The 21,629-nt window shown below is 44.1% G+C and overlaps 1 protein-coding gene across 1 annotated transcript; it reads right to left on the bottom strand.

Moving 5' to 3' along the window:
* Positions 1-19,688: 19,688 nt before the first annotated feature.
* On the bottom strand, positions 19,689-21,377 carry LOC138802195 (hemoglobin subunit alpha-5-like). The gene is made up of 3 exons (XM_069985384.1): positions 21,165-21,377; positions 20,781-20,985; positions 19,689-19,882 (listed from the first exon to the last, which is right to left on the bottom strand). Exons 1-3 carry the CDS (start codon positions 21,257-21,259, stop codon positions 19,754-19,756), a joined length of 429 nt encoding a protein of 142 aa, XP_069841485.1. The 5' UTR covers positions 21,260-21,377; the 3' UTR covers positions 19,689-19,753.
* Positions 21,378-21,629: the final 252 nt, after the last annotated feature.

Genomic DNA, 21,629 nt, shown 5'->3' with positions numbered 1-21,629 from the left:
GTTGCAAAACTACAATTCCCATCATGCCTGGAGAGCTAAAGCATTGGCTGTCTGGGCATGATTGGAATTGTGGGTATATATATATATATATATATATATATATATATATATATATATATATATATATATATATATATTGTGACAATCTGGGGGTTACTCACTTGCTGGGATCGCCATCTCCTGGCTCTGAGACGGTTGGCACATCACAAATTGCAGTCCAGTCAGTGCTGTATGCTTTATACTGACCTCAGTCGCTTTATTTATCCGTTCAAAGAAAACACAAGACATAGGCAACACTGCCAATAAAATAAAACCTAGGCCGTCTAGCCACTGACTAACACCACAGCTTCCCTAGCTGTCACTTATGAGCCTAATGCTCAATATCACCAGCTCCACTGGTCTCACCCAGACTTCTTGTCTGCAGCTCCCACAGGCCTAGCACTGCCTGTCTTCTCCCACCCTGGGAGTCGCCACCTGGGAGCAGTGGCGTAGCCACCGTGGTCGCGGGGGTCGCCGCCGCGACCGGGCCTGCCACAAAGGGGGGCCCGCGGGGCCCTCAGGGCCCCGCAAGGCCCTCCCTTTCAATCACTCTTGTGACCGCAAGCATTGTTTTGCTTGCGGTCACAAGAGTCCGACTCTGTCTTCCCCCGGCTGCTGCGCAGCTGCCGGGGATGTTGCGTCTTTATCCCCGGCAGCGCACGCATCCCAGAGCTCCCTGCGCGCCTTGGGTCCTGACTTCCGGTTCCGGCGCGCAGGGAGCTCTGGGATGCGCGCGCTGCCGGGGATAAGACGCGACACCCCTGGCAGCCGCGCAGCAGCCGGGGACAGTCCGAAGGAGTGAGGATCAACGTGGGAGAGCGTTGTCAGGTGAGTTAAGTTTTGTTTTTTATCAGCCTGTACGGGTGGGGGGAAAGAGGGGGGCATCTATGAGGGTGGGGGGGAAAGGGGACCATCTATAAGGGAGGAGGGGGGGGGTGAAGGGGACCATCTATAAGGGAGGAGGGGGGGTGAAGGGGACCATCTATAAGGGAGGAGGGGGGGTGAAGGGGACCATCTATAAGGGAGGAGGGGGGGGTGAAGGGGACCATCTATAAGGGGGGGGGTGAAGGGGACCATCTATAAGGGAGGGGGGGGTGAAGGGGACCATCTATAAGGGAGGGGGGGTGAAGGGGGCCATCTATAAGGGAGGGGGGGTGAAGGGGACCATCTATAAGGGAGGGGGGGTGAAGGGAACCATCTATAAGGGAGGGGGGTGAAGGGGACCATCTATAAGGGAGGGGGGGGAGAGGGGGCCATCTATAAGGGAGGGGGGGGTGAAGGGGACCATCTATAAGGGAGGGGGGGTGAAGGGGACCATCTATAAGGGAGGGGGGGTGAAGGGGACCATCTATAAGGGAGGGGGGGTGAAGGGGACCATCTATAAGGGAGGGGGGGAAGGGGAGAGGGAATACACAGAGGGGGGCATATATTATTAGGGGGTCACATAGAGTCAGGCTACCCACTAAAGGAGTGTGTAAAGGGGACAATACAGATGTGCAGTGTGTATATAGATGAGGATGGTGCCAGAGTGAGGAGACTAATATGTCTGTCTGGCAGATTCTGTGGATTCGTGGCTCGGAGAAGTTCTCATAACGGCCCAGGGCAAATGGAGAAGAAGATGAAAAGGGAAGAACTCCGATCAAAGAAGACGTCCCCCTGTGAGTCACCTGATATATCTGCACTGTAATGTATATGGTGTATAGAGCCTGTGTAGAGCTGGGGCCACCTCTATATGACTGGATGAGGTGATTTAGTATACTGGATTTGGTCAGTAACAATATGGTGGTGATGGTAGTGGTTGTGGTGTGGCAGTAATGTTTCCTTCCTATATACTGGTATTACTGGTAATATAGGTCTCAGTATACAGGATTTGGTCGGTAACAGTATGGCAGTAATATGTACGGTGATAATACTTTCTCTTCCAATATGCTGGTGCTAGTGGTAATATCTGTCTTGGTGTGTGTGTATATATATATATATATATATATATATATATATATATATATACACACCAATAGCATCACTTGGTCGTGAAAGGAGGGGGGGGGGCCCAAGTTGGCCTCTCGCACCAGGGCCCAGGAGACATTAGCTATGCCCCTGCCTGGGAGCCCTCACCTGGGAAGCTCTGGAGTCTCTAATAGAGCTCCACCAGGTGGTTTCAGAGCCTCATTAGCTCTAGGGCTGGAGTGGAGTATCTGGACCAGGAGCTCCACCTGAACTCCAATTCCCACTCCAGAGGCACAGAACTGCCTCTTACAGCCCCACCATATATATCAGACATGAGAGAACTTACAGTAAGTTCAACTGAACTGGTGTTGCAGCCATTGATTAACGCTGCCTGTGCCTGGAAAAGATGGATTCAGTCCATCCGTCTTTCCTGGCAGTGTTGACATAGTGTAGTTCAGGAAGATCAAACTAAGGCCCTCCACATGCTGAAAACTACAATTCCCAACATGCCTGGACAGCCAAAGCTTTAGCTCTCTACACATGATGGGAGTTATAGTTTTTTAAGAGCCGGAGGGCTTGAGTTTGAAGTCTGTGGTGTAGAGTATAGGTAGTAGGTACTAGTATAAGCTATTAGATATCAGCCAACTTCCCCCTGTCCAGGTAATGGGTATGGTATGTAGGGGTGTGGGTGCTGGTGTGTCATGGGCTTTTGTGTGACAAGTCACAAATCCTCATTTCACAGAAATGGCATCACATGCCCTCTCTAAGTCCTGCTTCCATTGGTTCACCTGTATATGAGGAATCACAGCAAAATTGACAGGTGTAACTTAAAGCCATCTGACTGCATGCATAGTTATATATGTTTGCCAATCACACCAGCAGTGCATACATACAGTCAGTGCTTCTGATGTGTCTTCAAGCCACCAGTGTCAACCTTCGGCTATCAATCACTCTGGAGGAGGTGGGCGGCTTGCAGATACTGCAGTGGCCGGAGAGAAGTGTGGGAGCTGACCCACCTCAGTCCTAAATAACAAATGTTTTTTTTACAGGTTTGTATGTACATCTGGTGTGATCAGCAACAGGAAACTGGCAGCATGGATATATGCTGTCAGTGCTGATATATGCTGTCACAGATATATGTGCTGTCAGTTTCCCTTAAAGAATCAGTGATCAGAAAATAAATGGTTGTCTCTGAGCTTGTTTTTATATGGCTCAAAAAGATGAGATGAGATGAAAATAATGTGAGTGATTTCCAATTCCCAGGTCTTTCTGTGTGGCCTCCAGTGTGGATTATTATTGTGTGGTGGTCACTTTACAGGAGTAAAATTGGTCTTTTACATTCTGGTTTTTATTTAGTAACAGTATGGTAATCTTATTCACTATGTGATGGCAGAAGTCACCATGTGGCGATATTATTTGGCCCTTTAAGTGGCATTGTTGGTAAAAAAAAACTTGGTAATCTTCTATATTGCTTTTCCGTAATGTAAGGTTACAGTATAGAAGTAATATTTCAATAGATTTTCTGGGTAAAGGGAAAACACAGAAATACAGCCTGAGCAGGTGCGCTCCGAGGATGTTCTGTTTGCCCAGAAAAACACTTTAATCTCTACATAAAGACAATATTTGGTTTGGATATGGTATAGTATACTGTTTTATATATACTATATACATTCATTTGGGGGGCCCCACTTTAGCTTTGCCCGGGGCCACACTTTGTCTAAAACCGGCCCTGCCTGCGGGTTAATCTGCGCCTTCTCCCTGGCGTGAGCCGGGGGCGCAACAATAGTAAATGTCCCTCTTGGTGTTTAAGATAACATTAAAGGACATACAAACAATGGTCTGTGAGCTGTGTTGACCTGCTAAGTTTTCCTGAGAATGTGCATGTATAAAAGGGTACTCCAGAGAATTGTTTTTTTAAATCAACTGGTGTCAGAAAGTTGTAAAGATTTGTAAATTACTTCTATTTAAAAACCTTAAGTGTACCAGTACTTATTAGCTGCTGAATGTCCTGCAGGAAGTGGAGTATTCTTTCTAGTTTGACACAATGCTCTCTGCTGCCACCTCTGTCCATGTCAGGAACTGTCCAGGGCAGGAGAGCTTTTCTATGGGTTTGCTTTTACTTTGGACAGTTCATGTCACAGACAGATGTGGCAGCAGAGAGCATTGTGTCAAGCTGCAAAGAATACACCACTTCCTTCAGGACATACAGCAGCTGATAAGTACTGGAATAGTAGCAGTGGAGAATCAGGGTGGGTGAGTACACATTTCTTTATTTTTTTTAGCCCAATCTGGCACACAGAAAATGAATTCCCAGAAAACCAATTTCAGCTTATATAACAAAAGATTGAGCACTAGGACTCACAGGTTTTATTTCAGGAGGCAATTTTTTTTAGTGTTTCTTTTAAAAATGTGTCATTCATAAAAGCATATACTGTACTATATAGATTAGTGGGGTTTGCTTGCACAATTACAATGAAAAGGACTAAATGGTAAAAATTTACTAAGCCCCAAAATTTAGGACAGTAACATTGTATTTTACATCCGGTTCTAGTCAGTATAACACTTAGAGTAGGATATCATGATTAATATTATATATTTCCCTTTTTATTTTTAAAAACAATGATATAAATAAGTTACCAGATCTATATGTTATAAACTGTAACTTAATCGTTACTGATGTCCTTGCAGCCTTTGTTTAGGCTGGGTTCACACTACATATATTTCAGTCAGTATTGTGGTCCTCATATTGCAACCAAAACCAGGAGTGGATTAAAAACACAGAAAGGCTCTGTTCACACAATGTTGAAATTGAGTTTAATGGCAAATATTTGCTGTTATTTTAACCCCTAGACGACCCTGGACGTAGGGTTACGTCATGGAAGTCTGTCCCCAGACGACCCATGACGTAACCTTACGTCATGGGTGGTATTCCCGCTATGAAGCGCGCTCCGGAGCGGAGCGCGCTTCATAGCAGGTGGGGGCCGGCTGCAGTGAGCAGCCGGGACCTCACCGGTAATGACACGCTGCAGCGATCGTGCTGCCGCGTGTCATTAACCCCTTAAACGCCGCGATCGCGGCGCGACCGCAGCGTTTAAGTGTAAGTGACAGGGGGAGTCCCCTGTCACTTACCGATCGGGACCCCCGCAGTGTGACTGCGGGGGTCCCGATCGTTGAAACGGACTGCTGGAGTTCTCTTACCTGCCTCCATGCGGTCCGATCGGCGATCTGCTACACTGAGCCTGCACAGGCAGGCTCAATGAGCAGAGCGCCGATAACACTGATCAATGCTATGCCTATGGCATAGCATTCATCAGTGTATAAATCAAAGTACTGCATGTAAAAGTCCCCCAAAGGGACTTCAAAAGTGTAAAAAAAAAAAGTTCAAAACACTAACACACAACCCCAAAACCCCTCCCCCAATAAAAGTCTAAATCACCCCCCTTTCCCATTATATAAATAAAACATATAAAAATAAATAAATAGATAAACATATAATATACCGTAGCGTGCGTAATTGTCCGATCTATTAAAATATAACAAGCGTCATTGCGAACGGTGAACGGCGTACACGAAAAGAGGGGAAAAAGTGCGCAGATTACCGATTTTATGTTACATTATATATTAAAAAAAATCAATAAAAAGTGATCAAAACGTCCGATCTTCACAAATATGGTATTAATAAAAACTAGAGATCATGGCGGAAAAAATGACACCCCATACAGCCCCGTAGGTGAAAAAATAAAACCGTTATAAGCGTCACAATAGGCCCATTTTATTAATATTTAATTGCCAAAAAAAAGGATTTCATAAAAAAATATATATATAACATTAGAGAATCTGTGTAACCTGCATATGGTTGTGTTCGGACTGACCTATAGAGTAATAGTGTCATGTCGCTGTTACCATATAGTGCATTACGTAGACACAGGAACCCCCCAAACGTTACCATATTGCATTCTTTCTTACGATTTCACCTATTTATATCTTCATAAATAATATATTTGGAATTCCATCATATATGTTATGGTAAAATGAATGACGCCATTACAAAGTACAACTATTCCTGTAAAAAACAAGCACTTACATGGCTTGTAGATAGAAAACTGAGAGTGCTGGAGCTCTTAGAAGGGGAGGAGGGAAAAACGAAAGCACTAAGATCAAAATTTGCGCGGTCCACTGGGTCATTTTGGGCCTGGTCCTCAAAGGGTTAAAACAACGGCTGTTGTATTGAAATAATGGCAGTTATTTACTGTTATATGGCGGCCATCCACTCAATTTTAACATTGTGTGAACAGATCCTTTCTGTGTTTTTAATCCACTCCTGGTTTTGGTTGCAATATGAGGACCACAATACTGACTGAAATATACGTAGTGTGAACCCAGCCTAAAAAACTGTATACATACCTATCCAGGCTGCAGGGCTCCTCTTCGTCAGTGCTTCTTCCCGGGTCCCGCACGCTGCAGCTTTACAGCAGCCTATCTCAGCTGACAGGCCGCTCAGCCAATCACCGGGGTCCCGGCCTGTCATTGGCCGAGCGGCCTGTCAGCTGAGATAGGCCACTGTGAAACTGGAGCGCGAGGGACCCGGGGAGAAGTACAGAGGAAGAGGAGCCCTGCAGCCTGCATAGGTATGTATTCCACTTTGCATATCGTCAGCGTCAGCCGCGCACAGCTATTAGACGTAAGGATGCGCGGTCGGCGCCCGACGATTATAGCCCAGAACCTACTGTATATCACCGATCAGCCCATGACAACGATTTTCGGCTGATTGTTGTCTTTATTACACAGAACGATAAGTCCGGATAGGGCCGATTATCGTTCTGTGTAATAGTACCCTAAGTCCACAGTCACTTCCATAGGCACAATCCCTCCTGTTCCATCTACTCCACCATCAGACAACTTTATTTCTGTTAAGAAATTTGTGTTTGTAAAACAATACAACAGTTGTAAACAATAAAAATGTACATGATAAAGAACAGTCCAGAATGTAAGTAAAAGCTACGTGACTACATACTGAGTACTCATATAAGGGTTATTAGTGATTATTACTTCTGGAAGTTTTGGAAGCATTTTTTCAAGACGCCTGCAGAGATACAGAAGATACAGAGCTGGGTGGGGTGGGACATGATTGTGCACAAAATTCTACAGGTCAGTTAGTTTCACAAACACGCCACATAAGCAGCTGAAATAAGATAAGGGTCTGCTGCGTGACAAATATTTGATGTTATTTGTACCAAGAATAAATGATACTGCTGGTAATCTATATGCAGCTGGTGAGTGCAAACCCGTAGCTGACCTCTCTGTTTAGATGGTAGTTATCTTCATATGGCATTTTATTCTGGTCCATTTTTCATCAGCTATGTTTTAATATTAAGGTGTACCTGTCCCTTTAAAAAAACTTTGGACAAGTTGTAGAGCATTCTAGAGCCCAAGGTTTAACTCAAACCCCCAAAGGATCGCTAGAATGAGCAGTGTGGGAAGCGTGTGACTGTTTCCCACTCTCCATGCATGGATGGACATTCAGGGGGGTATTTATGAAGACTGGCATACAAGTACGCGGGTCTTATATTAGGCCCCACCCCCTTTTCCCTGGCAGGATACACTAAGAGGCGCACGCCTCTTAGTGAATCCGGCCGGGCGCCCGAATCTGCACCCTGCATACAAGATCTACACCTGCTTCAAGCATATTTTGATCATTATTCACACCCCCGGAAGCTCCACCAGCCCACCCATCGGGAGAGTGGGGCGTATGCTCTGGCGTACGCTTCGTAAATCCCCCCCCCCCACAGAGTCAATCTCGGTCACCTGGCACAAAGCTGGCAGGGAACATTCTTAGCACTTACTTCTTCTGGTTCGTTCTAGAGATTGGTCTGAACACCCAGAGCCAGACTGATCAAAACTTTAAGGGTGCCTTCACACCTACCGGATCCACAGTGGATCTCACTTCTGCGGATTCTAAGCGAGAACCGCTGCAGATCCGGTACCATTCATCCCTATGAGAGCACATATTCGCAGAGGGATTAACATCCCGCTGTGAATATGTGCTTTAACCCCTCGCTGTCCACAGCCCCGCCGCCGCATTAGCCCATCCTCGGCCGCATCCCCTATCCCCGGCCGCATCCTGCAGGCCGCCGCCAAGAGCATAAAGTACCTGCTCGGCGGCACGGCTGCAGTGAGGCTCCCGGCTCCGGTCCCGCTTATTAGCTCATTATGAACAAGTAACATGTGAATGCAGCCTTATAAATTTTTTGCTTTTTTCTGAATTAATAAAAACACATTTGACAATGTACAATTCTATCTCCCTCCTTATTCTTATATGTTAGATTCATATGGGAGATGTTTGGTGTGCAGGGGATCTTGTGCAATATAGATTTTAACCTGCCCCTGTGCATGTTACATGGAGGGTACACTATAATCACTGATAATTCAAAGCATATCTGTCATCGTGAGGGTTTTTTTGCAGATGCGGCTAGTGATGGAAGTTTGTGTTTCTACTGGAACCTAAACTTCTATTGGTTGTTGCACCTGCATGGGGAGATTCTAAGGCCCTTATGGTGACAGGCATGCTTTAATGCATGAGTAAGATAAGATAGTAAGTAAGATATGAGTAAGACTATGAATATAGTGCAGCCCATTGCACAGGGTCCATCTGAGGACGGAACTGTTAGACCTGACTGCAAGGCCAATAACTTGTCACTAGGGTCTATTTCATTGAGATTGTGATGACATTTTTTGGACCATACTGATTGTTACTGTGTGTTCTGTATTAATAGAAGGGGAAGGGGGAGAGATCTATTCCATGGGGTCTATTCCCTCAGGATTGACCCTGTGCTGGTCTCACAGCACTGACATGTGACCAGGCTTCACACTAGAGTTTTTTTGTTCAATGGTATTTACTGAAGGCCGTATTACACACAGGGCCGTATTTACCACTAGGCACCCTTGGTCCAGTGCCTAGGGCAGCACCTTGCAGGGGGACAGCACCAGGGAGCAGTTGGAAGGAAACTTTTTTTGTTGTTTTTATTTTTCTAGCCTCCCACCTCCAGTTCAGACTTGCCAGTAAATCTGGTGTCTTTTCAAGGGGGGTGGGTGGTTTATGGTGGAGTTGGTCAGGTCTGGTGTGGCGGTGTTATCCAGTCACAGTATGGTGGAATTGTTCAGGTCTGGTATGGCGGTGTTATCCAGTCACAGTATGGTGGAATTGTTCAGGTCTGGTGTGGCAGTGTTATCCAGTCACAGTATGGTGGTATTGGTCAGGTCTGGTATGGCGGTGTTGTTCAGGTCTGGTGTGGCGATGTTAAAGGATGCCTGGAGCTATTACTTACCAATCTACCAATCTTGATGCTAATTGGTGAATGAAGATGGGGGGTCTTCAGGTATAGCGCCTAGGGCAGCAGCAGCTGGTAATATGGCCCTGATTAAAGCACAATATAGAGAAAGAAAGTGCCCTCCTCATTCCCCGCTCACTGCCTGTGCTATTACGTGCATAGACAGCAAGTGGAAGGAGCAGGAGGGGCCGTGGAGAGTAGTGCGGTTAAGCCAGCAAATGCTACTTGTGAAAATCTTTCCATAATAGTTTTACCCTCAGTTCCACTCCTGGTTTTGGTTGAAAAAATACTGACAGAAATACTATGTGTGAATTTAGCTATGGAGTGCATTATAATCTTGAATATCTTGATGAAGTGCATTATTATCTTCAAAAAATAGTGACCAAAAGACTGAAGGAAATACCATGTGTGAACATAGCCTATTAAAGTCAATAAGAACTTGGGCTACAGTGGACACACCATATAGAATAATAGCCGTTATTAACCCTGATGATGATGCACTTCATCAAGATATTCAAGATTATAATGCACTCCATAGCGGCGGCGGCGGCAGCAGTGTGGGGGATCAGCTGTCAGTGTGACAGCTGACCCCCCCTGAAACTGCCCGGAGCGGAGAATCCTCCACTCCGAGCAGTTTAACCCGTTAAATGCTGCTGTCAAACCATGACAGCGGCATCTGACGGGTTCCGGTCGGCGCTGTGGGTCACTTACGCGATCGTGGTGTCCAGCGGCGCCGTCCGGTGTCCTGGTGGTCTCCATGGTGATCCTGGGTCCTAATGAAGGTCCCTGGGGTCACCATGGAGATGCCTCATGCTGACAGGGGTGGCCGTGGCTATTGCCTGTCAGCATGATGCATGATACAATACACTGCAGTACATTAGGTACTGCAATGTATTGTATCAGTGATCAAAGTATTTTACACTAGTGTACAGTAATGTACACTAGTGTAAAAGTAAAAAAAAAATGTGCACCAAACACAACACAGCCCCCCAGCCCCCCCCATAATAAAAATGCATTACATTCCCCATACACTATAAAACATTACATAAAAGTGATCAAAAACACAAATCCTATACATATTTGGTATCTGTAACGGCCCAATCTATAAAACTATATCAATAATTATACTGCACGACACACGCTGTAAAAAAAAAAAAAAAAAAAAACAGTACCAGAATAGCTGTATTTTATCAATTCACTTTAGAAAATACATCATAAAAGAGATCAAAAAGTCATATACATATAAAACTTGGTATCAATAGAAACTACAGATCTTCCTGCAAAAAATAAGCCCAAAACCAGCTCTGTCACGCAAAAGATAAGAACGCTATGGATCTTGCAATGTGGCGACAGTTTTTGTGGGTTTTTGCTAGAAAGATAGTTTCTATTGCGTTAAAGCGGTAATAGTTAAAAAAAAACCTACACAAATGTGGTATTGCCGTAACCGTAGTGACCCAGAGAATACATGTATTATGTTATTAGTGACCGCTGTTAGGGATTTTTAACGGCGATCACTAATGGGCTCTATAATGCTGCCATCAGCTCTTTATGGCGATGGTTCAGAATAGTGCAGCGGCGCCGGTAATGCCCACAGCCTCCTCCTCTCAGCTACCAGAGGTCGCTAAGAAGTTGGGGCAGAATGTGGGGTTAGTCCCGGCCAGTCGCCGCACCGACGATCACCGTTATTACCTGTATAACGGCAGCCACCGGCAACAGATATTGCCAGCGCAGCTGAACGCTTTCATCTCTTCTCACCGTGAATCCACAGTGAGAGATGGAAACATGTCCCTAGTGACCTGGTCACTGACCCTCCCCTCCCTGGGCGGCCATCTGATCCAAGATGGCCGCCGCCATCACTGTGAACAGACTCTGTTCACAGTGATGGATTCCTAAAAATGATCAAAGCTCCATTCTCTCCACCACCGGAGGTGGCGGAGAGCATGGGGCAATGATCGGGGACCACCCAGTGTGGTCCCAGTACAAGCGATTAGCGGTATATACTATATACCACTGATCACTTGTTCCAAATTGTGTCGGCACTTTTTTACCCCTGTCACCAAAGTCAAGTGCCCCGGATTACCTGTAACCACCCCAGATTACCTGTAACCACCCCAGATTGCCCATCACCTCCCCAGATTACCTGTAACCACCCCAGATTACCTGTAACCACCCCAGATTGCCCATCACCTCCCCAGATTGCCTGTAACCACCCCAGATTGCCCATCACCTCCCCAGATTGCCTGTAACCACCCCAGATTGCTCGTCACCTCCCCAGACAGCCTGTAGCCATCCCAAACAGCCCAAAGCCATCCCAGACAGCCCGTAGCCATCCCAGACAGCACGTAGCCATCCCAGACAGCCCGTAGCCATCCCAGACAGCCCGTAGCCATCCCAGACAGCCCGTAACCACCACAGATTGCCCGTATCCACCACAGATTGCCCGTCCCCTCCCCAGATTGCCCATCGCCTCCCCAGATTGCCCGTCGCCTCCCCAGATTACCCGTCGCCTCCCCAGATTGCCCGTCGCCTATTGCCCGTCGCCTCCCCAGTTTGCCCGTCGCCACCCCAGATAGCCAGTTAACACCACCAGATTGCCCAACACCACCCCAAATAGCCAGTAAACACTCCCAGATTGCCCGTAACCACCCCAAATAGCCAGTAAACATCCCCAGATTGCCCGTCACCACCCCAGATAGCCAGTGAACACCCCCAGATTGCCCATAACCACCCCAAATAGCCAGTAAACACCCCCAGATTGACCGTAACCACCGCAGATTGACAGTAACCAACCCAGATTGCCCATAACCACACCAGATTGCCTGTCGCAACCTCATATAGCCAGTAAACACCCCGAGATTGTCCATTGCCACCCCAGATAACCAGTAAACACCCACATATTGCCTGTAACTAAAATGACACTCCTTCTCTTCTGAGCCCGGCTGTGTGCCCATACAGTGGTTTATGACCACATATGGGGTACCATTGTACTCAGGAGAAGCTCCGTTACAAATGTTGGGGTGCTTTTTCTCCCCTGTTCCTCGTGAAATGGAGAAATTTCAAACTAAACAAACCTATTATTGGAAAAATTCTATTTTTTTCATTTTTACTGTCCTCTTTTGAATACTTTCCTCTAATACCTGTGGGGTCAAAATGGTCACCACACCCCAAGATGTATTCTTTGAGGGGTGTACTTTCCAAAATAGGGTGACTTTTGGGGGGGGTTCTATTCTGCTGACATTACAGGGGCACTACAAACACACCTGGCACTCAGAAACTTCTTCAGAAAAATCTGAACTGGAAATGCTAATTGGCGCTCCTTCCCTTCTGAGCCCTGCTTGGGGTGCATTTTCTCTCATGCTTATTATGCAAATTAGATACTTTAATCTTAACAAATATATTGTTGGAAAATTTCTATTTTCCATTTTTTTCTGGCCTAATTGTGAATACTTTTCTCCAGCCCCTGTAGGGTTAAAATGCTCATTATACCCCTAGATTAATTCTTTAAGGTGTCTTGTTTCCAAAATGGGGTCACTTATGGGGGTGTCCAGTAAACGAGCCTCCTAAATCTACTTTAAAAAAAGAACTGGTCCCTAAAAAAAAAATCAGTTTTGGAAATTTCATGAAAATTTGATAATTTGCTGATACATTTCTAAGCCCCGTAACACCCTAAAAAGGTGAAATTTGTTTACGAAATGAAGCCAGAATAAAGAGGACATATTGATAATGTGACTTACCAACTAATTTTTGTCATGTGACTTTCTTTTTTTAGAAGCAAAGAATTTCAAAGTTCATAAAGTGAAAATTTTTCAAATTTTGCATGATATTTTGATGTTTTTCACAAAAACACACACAAGACAGTGACCAAATTTTGCCACAAACATAAAGTACCATATGTTACGAAAAAACAATCTCAGAATAGCTAGCATTTGTTAAAGCATCACTGAGCTATAAGCGCATAAAGTGAGACAGGTCAGATTTTGAAAAATTAGCCTGGTCATTAAGGTCCAAATAGGCTTGACACCTAAGGGGTTAATTACGACTATCCAAACAATAAACATACTCATTTACCACCTGCTTTTGGAAAATATATATATTTCTTTTTTTTTATCTCTTAACACATTGTTTTATTTTCACAAATTATGGTTGTATTTAACTTTTATTTAACTGTGTATGAACTTAGCTTTAGGCCATGTTCACACAGTCTTTCTTTTTTGTAAAATAATTAACGCAATTTGATTCTTTTCTTTTTGATTCTTTGATTATTTTCAGTCTTCAATGATTTCGATTAAAGTCTATGGAAGCAATGGCTGTTAGTTCACACAATGCATAAAACAAGTCGCAGCGGCTGTCAAATTAATGTTCAGGACATTTATTGGTGGCCAATATTTAGTGAACAATTGCTGTTATTTTAAGTTGTTCACAGAGTTTTTTTACACAGTTTTTTTTTTTTAAGGCAGCCTTTTAAAAAAAAATTCAATGGACCTTTAAAAAAAAAGCCACGCTCAAAAGGGGGTTGAACTCAGCCATCTTCGTTTTGAGTATCAAATAACAGCAGTTGTTTATCATACTATGTTGTCCCTCATTGCAATGTCATTGCAATGTCAACTTTGACAGCTGCTTCTAAGTACTTAATTAGCGGGGACGGCGATCGGACCGTGCCTGCTAATAGCTGCGATCCCGGGCTACATGCTGCACCTGGGATCGCGGCAGTTCAGAGGGGGGTCGCCGTGCGACCCCCCTCTGGACTCCCATAGCGACACCAGGACGTTCAGTAACATCCTGGTGCAGCTATGGGTTAATATTCATTTGAAAACATAAACAGGCTAGGTTCACACTATGTAAAAATGAAGGCCGTCTTTTTATAACAATGGCTAGTATAGTAGATAGTGGTACATGTAATCATCAATGGAGCAGCCGGGCTGGATGAAACTGTGGAGACGGGGCAGTGCTTCTAACAGTGCTCTCGGCCAAAGATTACACCGACTAACAGTGCAGGATTGTCGCAATGGAGGAAGGTGAGACACAAGCTATAGGGGGCTATAGGATCATCTAACCTGCTGATAGTTCCCCTTTAGGGTACGTTCACACGTACCGGATCCACAGCGGAGGCAGCGCACTGATTGGCCGAGCGGGACATGCCGAGAACCTCCGAAGCAAGCCGGAGCGGGGACCAGGTGAAGTATAGCCTCCGGCGGCCGGGGGTTAACGGGGCGGGCTGCTGACAAACTCGCAGCGGGATGTGCATCTTGCTGTGAGTTTTTCTGCCCGTGGAGTTTACTGGGCAGGGATCCGCAGTGGGTCTCGCTGCGAATTTGCAGCGAGAAATCCGCTACGGATCCAGTATGTGTGAAGTACCCTAAAAGGAAATCTGTCAGCTGCAATTCACATTCCAAAGTGCTGATACTGTTAGATAGCTGTTAGGTAAAGAAGACACGTGGTATCGTTCATATATCCTGCTGTGCCCCCACAATGTAGAAAAATTGCTTTTATTCTCTGGTACAAAGAGTCAAAGGGGCTTTCCACAGCCCTTAAATAGCTGCAAGCTGTAATGTCTCCCCTCTCCTCCTCCTCCCTGCTTGATTGACACCTGGAAGCTGAGTCCCAAGCAGGGTCAGATATGGAAGGGGGAGTAAATAGGTGTTACAGCTTACTGCACTTCAGAAGCTCGGGAAAGCCTCTCTGACCCTTTGTACTATAAGATAAAAGATGACAGATTTCCTTTAATGCCACTATATAACTATTTTTTTATACAATGTACACATATTTGCCATTGCTATGCATCAGAGAACTAATCAATTACATTTTTTGAGAGGGGTACATGTTAATTATTGAATAAAACAACCTTAAAACACATGAACAAAAATTAGAAATATTTTTTGTTTGATTTTTACTTTTTAACCCCTAGATGACCTAGGACGTACCGGTACGTCCTGGAAGTCTGTGCCCAGACAACCCTGGACGTACCGGTACGTCCTGAGCTATGAAGCGCGCTCCGGAGCGTAGGCGCTTCATAGCAGTTGGGGGCCAGCTGCAATCAGCCGACACCTCAACGTTAATGACGATCGTGTGATGGCTGCAGCGTGACATAAACTCCTTAAACGCCGCGTTTAAGTGTAAGTGACAGAGGGAGTCCCCTGTCACTTACCGATCAGGACCCCCGCAGTAACACTAACAGTAACCCGATCGTTAAAACGGCTCAATGAGCAGAGCGCCGATAACACTGATCAATGCTATGCCTATGGCATAGCAATGATCAGTGTAGAAAATAAAAGTAATCAATGTACAAGTCCCCCAAAGGGACTTAAAATGTATAAAAAAAACCCAAAAAAAGTTAAAATCACTAACACACTCCCCAAAACCCGACCCCCAATAAAAGTTTAAATCACCCCCCTTTCCCATTATATAAATAAAACAAATAAAAATAAATAAACATATAATATACCGTAGCATGCGTAATTGTCCGATCTATTAAAATATAAAAAGCGTCATTGTGAACGCCGTACACGAAAAGAGGGAAAAAAAGTGCGCGGATTACCGATCTTTTGTTACATTATATATAAAAAAAATTAAAAAGTGATCAAAACGTCCGATCTTCACAAATATGGTATTAATAAAAACCAGAGATGGCGGAAAAAATGACACCCCATACAGCCCCGTAGGTGAAAAAATAAAACTGTTATAGGCCCATTTTATTAATAATTAATTGCCAAAAAAAAAAAGGATTTAAAAAAAAATATATAACATTAGAGAATCTGTGTAAACCTGCATGTGGTTGTGTTCGGACTGACCTATAGAATAATGGTGTCATGTCGCTGTTACCATATAGTGCATTATGTAGACACAGGAACCCCCCAAACCTTACCATATTGCATTCTTTTTTACGATTTCACCTATTTACATCTTCATAAATAATAATTTTGGGGTTCCATCATACATGTTATGGTAAAATGAAACTCCATTACAAAGTACAACTATTCCTGTAACAAACAAGCCATTACATGGCCTTGTAGATAGAAAACTGAAAGTGCTAGAGCTCTTAGAAGGGGAGGAGGGAAAAACGAAAACACCAAGATCAAAATTTGCGCGGTCCACTGGGTCATTTTGGGCCTGGTCCTCAAAGGGTTAAAATCCGTACAAAATGGATTGATATCTGGTCCACTTTTAGGCCCCATTCACACGTCTGTGTCAGTTTTTACTGTCAGGAAATCCTGATCAGGAGGCCTCAAATGTCATCAGGAAAGTATCAGGATTTCCTGACAGTAATCCGTTTTTAACATCAGGAAACCATCAGGAAAAACCTTCAGGATTTCCTGATGAGAAAAAAAAAATAGTTCTTAATATGGTCTAGTATGCCAACATACATCACACGTACCCACACAGCCCCTAGTGTACCTGGATGGCCACAGGCTGCAGAACTACAACTCCCATCATGGCCTGCCAGCAGAGGCATAATGAGAGTTCTACTTCTGCAACCTGGATGGCCACAGGCTGCAGAACTACAACTCCCATCATGGTCTGCCAGCAAGGAATGATTGGAGTTGTACTTCTGCAACCTGGATGGCCACAGGCTGCAGAACTACAACTCCCATCATGGCCTGCCAGCAAGGAATGATTGGAGTTGTACTTCTGCAACCTGGATGGCCACAGGCTGCAGAACTACAACTCCCATCATGGTCTGTCAGCAAGGAATGATTGGAGTTGTACTTCTGCAACCTGGATGGCCACAGGCTGCAGAAATACAACTCCCATGATGGTCTGTCAGCAAGGAATGATTGGAGTTGTACTTCTGCAACCTGGATGGCCACAGGCTGCAGAAATACAACTCCCATCATAGTCTGCCAGCAGAGGCATAATGAGAGTTGTAAGTCTGCAACCTGGATGGCCACAGGCTGCAGAAGTACAACTCCCATCATGGTCTGTCAGCAAGGAATGATTGGAGTTGTACTTCTGCAACCTGGATGGCCACAGGCTGCAGAAGTACAACTCCCATCATAGTCTGCCAGCAGAGGCATAATGAGACTTGTACTTCTGCAACCTGGATGGCCACAGGCTGCAGAACTACAACTCCCATCATGGCCTGTGTGATGGGAGTTTTAGTTCTGGGGGTGAGGCGGGATGTCTTATCTCACCTGTCGGCGGCGGCAGCTGGTGGTGAGTCCCGGGCCGGTGGGGGTGCAGAGAAGAGTGGCTACTTGGATGATCGGGCGGCTGCTGTCTGGTCCCGGGGGCAGAGATGAGGAGTGCTGAGTTCCGTGCAGCTCATGTCCGGTCCATTGTCCGGGGGGGGGGAATCGGGGCTGATGTCCTCTACGGCCTGGAGGGGGGTGATCGGGGCTGGTGTCCTCTACGGTCCGGGGGGGGGGGGGGCAGCTGATGTTCGGTTCGGTCCCGGGGTGGGGGGCGGGAGGGGGCGCGGCGGGCTCTCAACCATCCGGAATCAAGGGCACTTTCCTGATGTACATCAGGAAAGTGCCCGTGATTCCGGCGCTCCCATAGACTTGTATGGGGGCGTCCGGGCCGGAATTCCGGATAAAAATAGGACTTGTCCTATTTTTTCCGGATCTATTTTCAGGAACGGACACCCTTCCGGAAAAATCCGGAAGGGTGTCCGTGACTAATTAAAGTCTATGGGTCTGGAAATCCTATTAGGAAATCCGGACGGTTTTTCCGGACGTGTGAAGGGGGCCTTAGGCTATGTTTACAAATAGGCCGTTGTGCAAATAACAGACGTAGTTTCAGAAATAACATTTACAGTGGAAATACTCTATGTAAATGGTCAGGAAGGGGTATATTGTAAAAAAATTATATTGATTTGCTATAGCTGTAATCTTACACATCCACAGAATGTAATATTTACTGCCAATTGTAAAATTACATTTTTAAATTTCCATGGTAAAATGATGGTAGGCATTATAAACTTCAAGTTCCCACAAAACTGCAAATAATAAGCCCAACTATGGCTTTATTAGTGGGAAAATAAAATTTTTATGAATCTCAGAAAATGAAAAACTAAAATTGCTGTGATAAGAGGGGGTTAAAGTTGGGGATTTTTTTTTTTATGTAAAAGCATTTTTTATTATTACACAGGGATCAGCAGCTTCTAACCACCTAGAATCATCAATCACTGATCAGCTTTCATTTCTCATATTGCTCTGATAAAATTAAAGGTGAGATGTAGGATAAGACCAATGCCTAGAATTCTCAGGGTAGCATAAAATGTAATGCCCCCTGTGTGCAGTTGTGTCTCTCCATGACTGTATTAGATAGGGTGACAGAGTAAGGCTATGTTCACACATTATTTTTTGGCCAGTGTTTCTGTTAGTACTTTGGTCAGTAAAATACTGATCAAAATACTGTGTGTTAATATAGTCTAATATAGGACTGATACTTTAAAGGGGTTTTCCCAAAATTGACCAAATTTTTTTTATTGAAAATAAAATTGAAAAACAAAATTTAATTTATTAGCTATCTACGCTATAGGTATTAAGTGTCCGATCACTAGGGGGTCCACTGCTAAGAATCCCACCACTCTGGAGTGATAATAATGTTGGACCTCCATTATTGTGATCAGACACTTATCTCCTTTAGATAGGTAATGAATGTCAATTCTGGGAAAACCACCTTAAAAGGTAAAGTGTTATCAAGATATTCAAACAAAAATTATTGTGCAACTGATATATTGGCGATTAAGAATATATACGGTTTACTCATAATATGCTGCACCTAAAGTGTCCCTATCATTACAAAAACTTTTGACATGTCGGAGACACGTTAAACATTACAATTGGTCAGGGTCTGAGTGCTGAGAACCCCCACTGATCTTTAGATATAGCAAAGAGCAGTTCACTCCTCTGGTCACTACGATCACTGTCTTGCTGCAGAAGACAAGCTCCAAGTACAATACAAGTCTATGGAGCTCATCCTACACAGTAATACAGAGATCCTAGGAAGCCTGGAAGATTAGTGCTTAGCCGTACACTTCTCTCAACAATATCTAGAGGTTGGCGGCGGTCTAAATAATCACACCCCGACTATAAAAAACTTTATGGGGGGGGATTTATCAAACATGGTGTAAAGTGAAACTGGCTCAGTTGCCCCTAGCAACCAATCAGATTCCGCCTTTCATTCCTCACAGACTCTTTGGAAAATGAAAGGAGGAATCTGATTGGTTGCTAGGGGCAACTAAGCCAGTTTCACTTTACACCATGTTTGATAAATCTCCCCCTATATGTCTAATTTTTTTTATAATGACAAAGACACTTTAAATAGCACCCCAGATTCTAATGACAGATTCCCCTGTAAAACTATCCGCAAGTATAGTTATTAATATTGGTTAATAAAACCTAATGATGACATAGACAAGAATGTGCTGTTGGAATGAGCTTTATTAAATAACCGGCAGAGTCAAGTTAGCAACCAGTTATCACATTGAGCCCAGTTTATCTGTACTTGGACACCAGGACGGAGGAGACAGCAGACAGGAACTTGTCCCAGGCAGCCTGAGCGACAGCGTTGAAGTCACCAGGGAAGTGGACAGCCAGAGTCACCTGGATGGAGTGGGACAGCAGCTACAAAATAGAGACAAAATAGCATTAGGAATTATAATAACATCAAATGAATAGCGATCTTAACTTTTTAACTTTGTTTTAGGTAAAGTGATAGCACAGAGTACTATACAAAGGCTATTACTACTATGAAACTATACAAAGTAAGAACTCTGCTATGACTAATGGTGCGTTTACTCAGGCAAATTTATCTGACAGATTTTTTAAGCCAAAGCCAGGAACGGACCATAAACAGGGAACGGGTCATAAAGGAAAGACTGAGATTTCTCCTTCTTTCAAATCCGTTCCTGGCTTTGGCTTCCAAAGTCTGTCAGATAAATCTGCCTGTGTAAACGCACCATAAAACACTGACCGACTATGTCTATTGGATAGTAATATTGCATTTATTCCTGTCCTGGCTCTTGGCATGTATTGGATCTGTTCTCCTGTGGTTACTATCTATACTGGTACATCTGTTAAAGCTTTAGTTGTAAGGCTATGTTCCCACTTTTTGAAGCTTTTGGTTCTCATTTTGCTCTGCATTTTTTGTAAAAGCAAAAGCAGAAGTCACAGGAAAATGATCATGTAAAGATTTGCACATTTTCCCAGGTTTTGGACCTACTCCTGGTTTTAGTAAAGAAAAAAAAACCGAACACAATAAAGCTCAAAAATTTTTGTGGGAACATAACCTAAATCAGCCCAGATGTTTTACTGCAAACATATGACCCAAAAAATCCCCCTTTAAATTTGTTTAGTTCAGTTATACAATCAATGAAGGTAATACTGGCTAAAATATGCATGTGTAGAAATGGCCAAAGGAAAATGGAAGCTTTTTAAGCTAAAAAAATAGAAGATTAATATAATAATTTATAATAAGATTAATATAATATATTTACTTTAGTAAAATAACTAGAATACTTACCCTGAAGTTTCCAGGGTCAACCCTGAGCTTCTGGGCGTGCAGGTCACTGAGGGTGGACAGGGCACCATCGAGGTCATCCAGGTGCTGGGCAGCATTACCGATGGCATTCAGGACCTTTCCTCCATGGCTGCTCAGATCACTGGAGCCATGGCTCAGGTTGAAGTGGCTGAAGTAGGTCTTGGTCTGAGGGAAGCTCAGGAAAAGTCTGGAGGAAAATCAAAGATATAGTCACTGTAAATTATTATATAAAACATAGATGGTGACTATAGGAATTTGATAACTTATATGAAAATAATTGAGATTGTGTCATAAGTTTATGTGGCGACATTATAATGTGTTGATTCATTAGATATATAAAAATAATGAAAAAGAAGTTAGTTTTACCTTTCCAGAGCCTCTGCTCCAATTTCATTAGAATGGCCGGCAACCTTGGCCCAGATGGAGGTGATGGCAGCCTTCTCAGCGGCGGAGAAAGTCATGGTTGGTTCAGGTCAGTGCAGATGAACTGGAACAATACCTAATGTGGGGCCTCTGACTGGCTCTTATAAAGAGAAGCAGACTTTAAAAGAATGTAAGCTAGCTCTTCATTGGTAATCTTTTCTAGTTACACCCACTGGCTTATCTTATTAACAAAATAATTATGTCAGGGATTTTATACTGTCTGCTAAGACATAATAATGATTCTGGATGCTATCTCAGCAGACTGTAATACAGCATACAGTACTTCAGGGTGATAACAGGAGATGCTGATTCAGCTCGACAATAAGGCTAACGTCGCAACTTTCTGCACTGTCATATTTTCCATCAAAGAGTTTTCCAGAAAATATATCTTCATATGCTTTATGTGTA

The sequence above is a fragment of the Dendropsophus ebraccatus genome, chromosome 9, assembly GCF_027789765.1.
Source record: "Dendropsophus ebraccatus isolate aDenEbr1 chromosome 9, aDenEbr1.pat, whole genome shotgun sequence".
NCBI lineage: Eukaryota > Metazoa > Chordata > Amphibia > Anura > Hylidae > Dendropsophus > Dendropsophus ebraccatus.
This window is presented reverse-complemented; position numbering and strand designations above follow the sequence as displayed.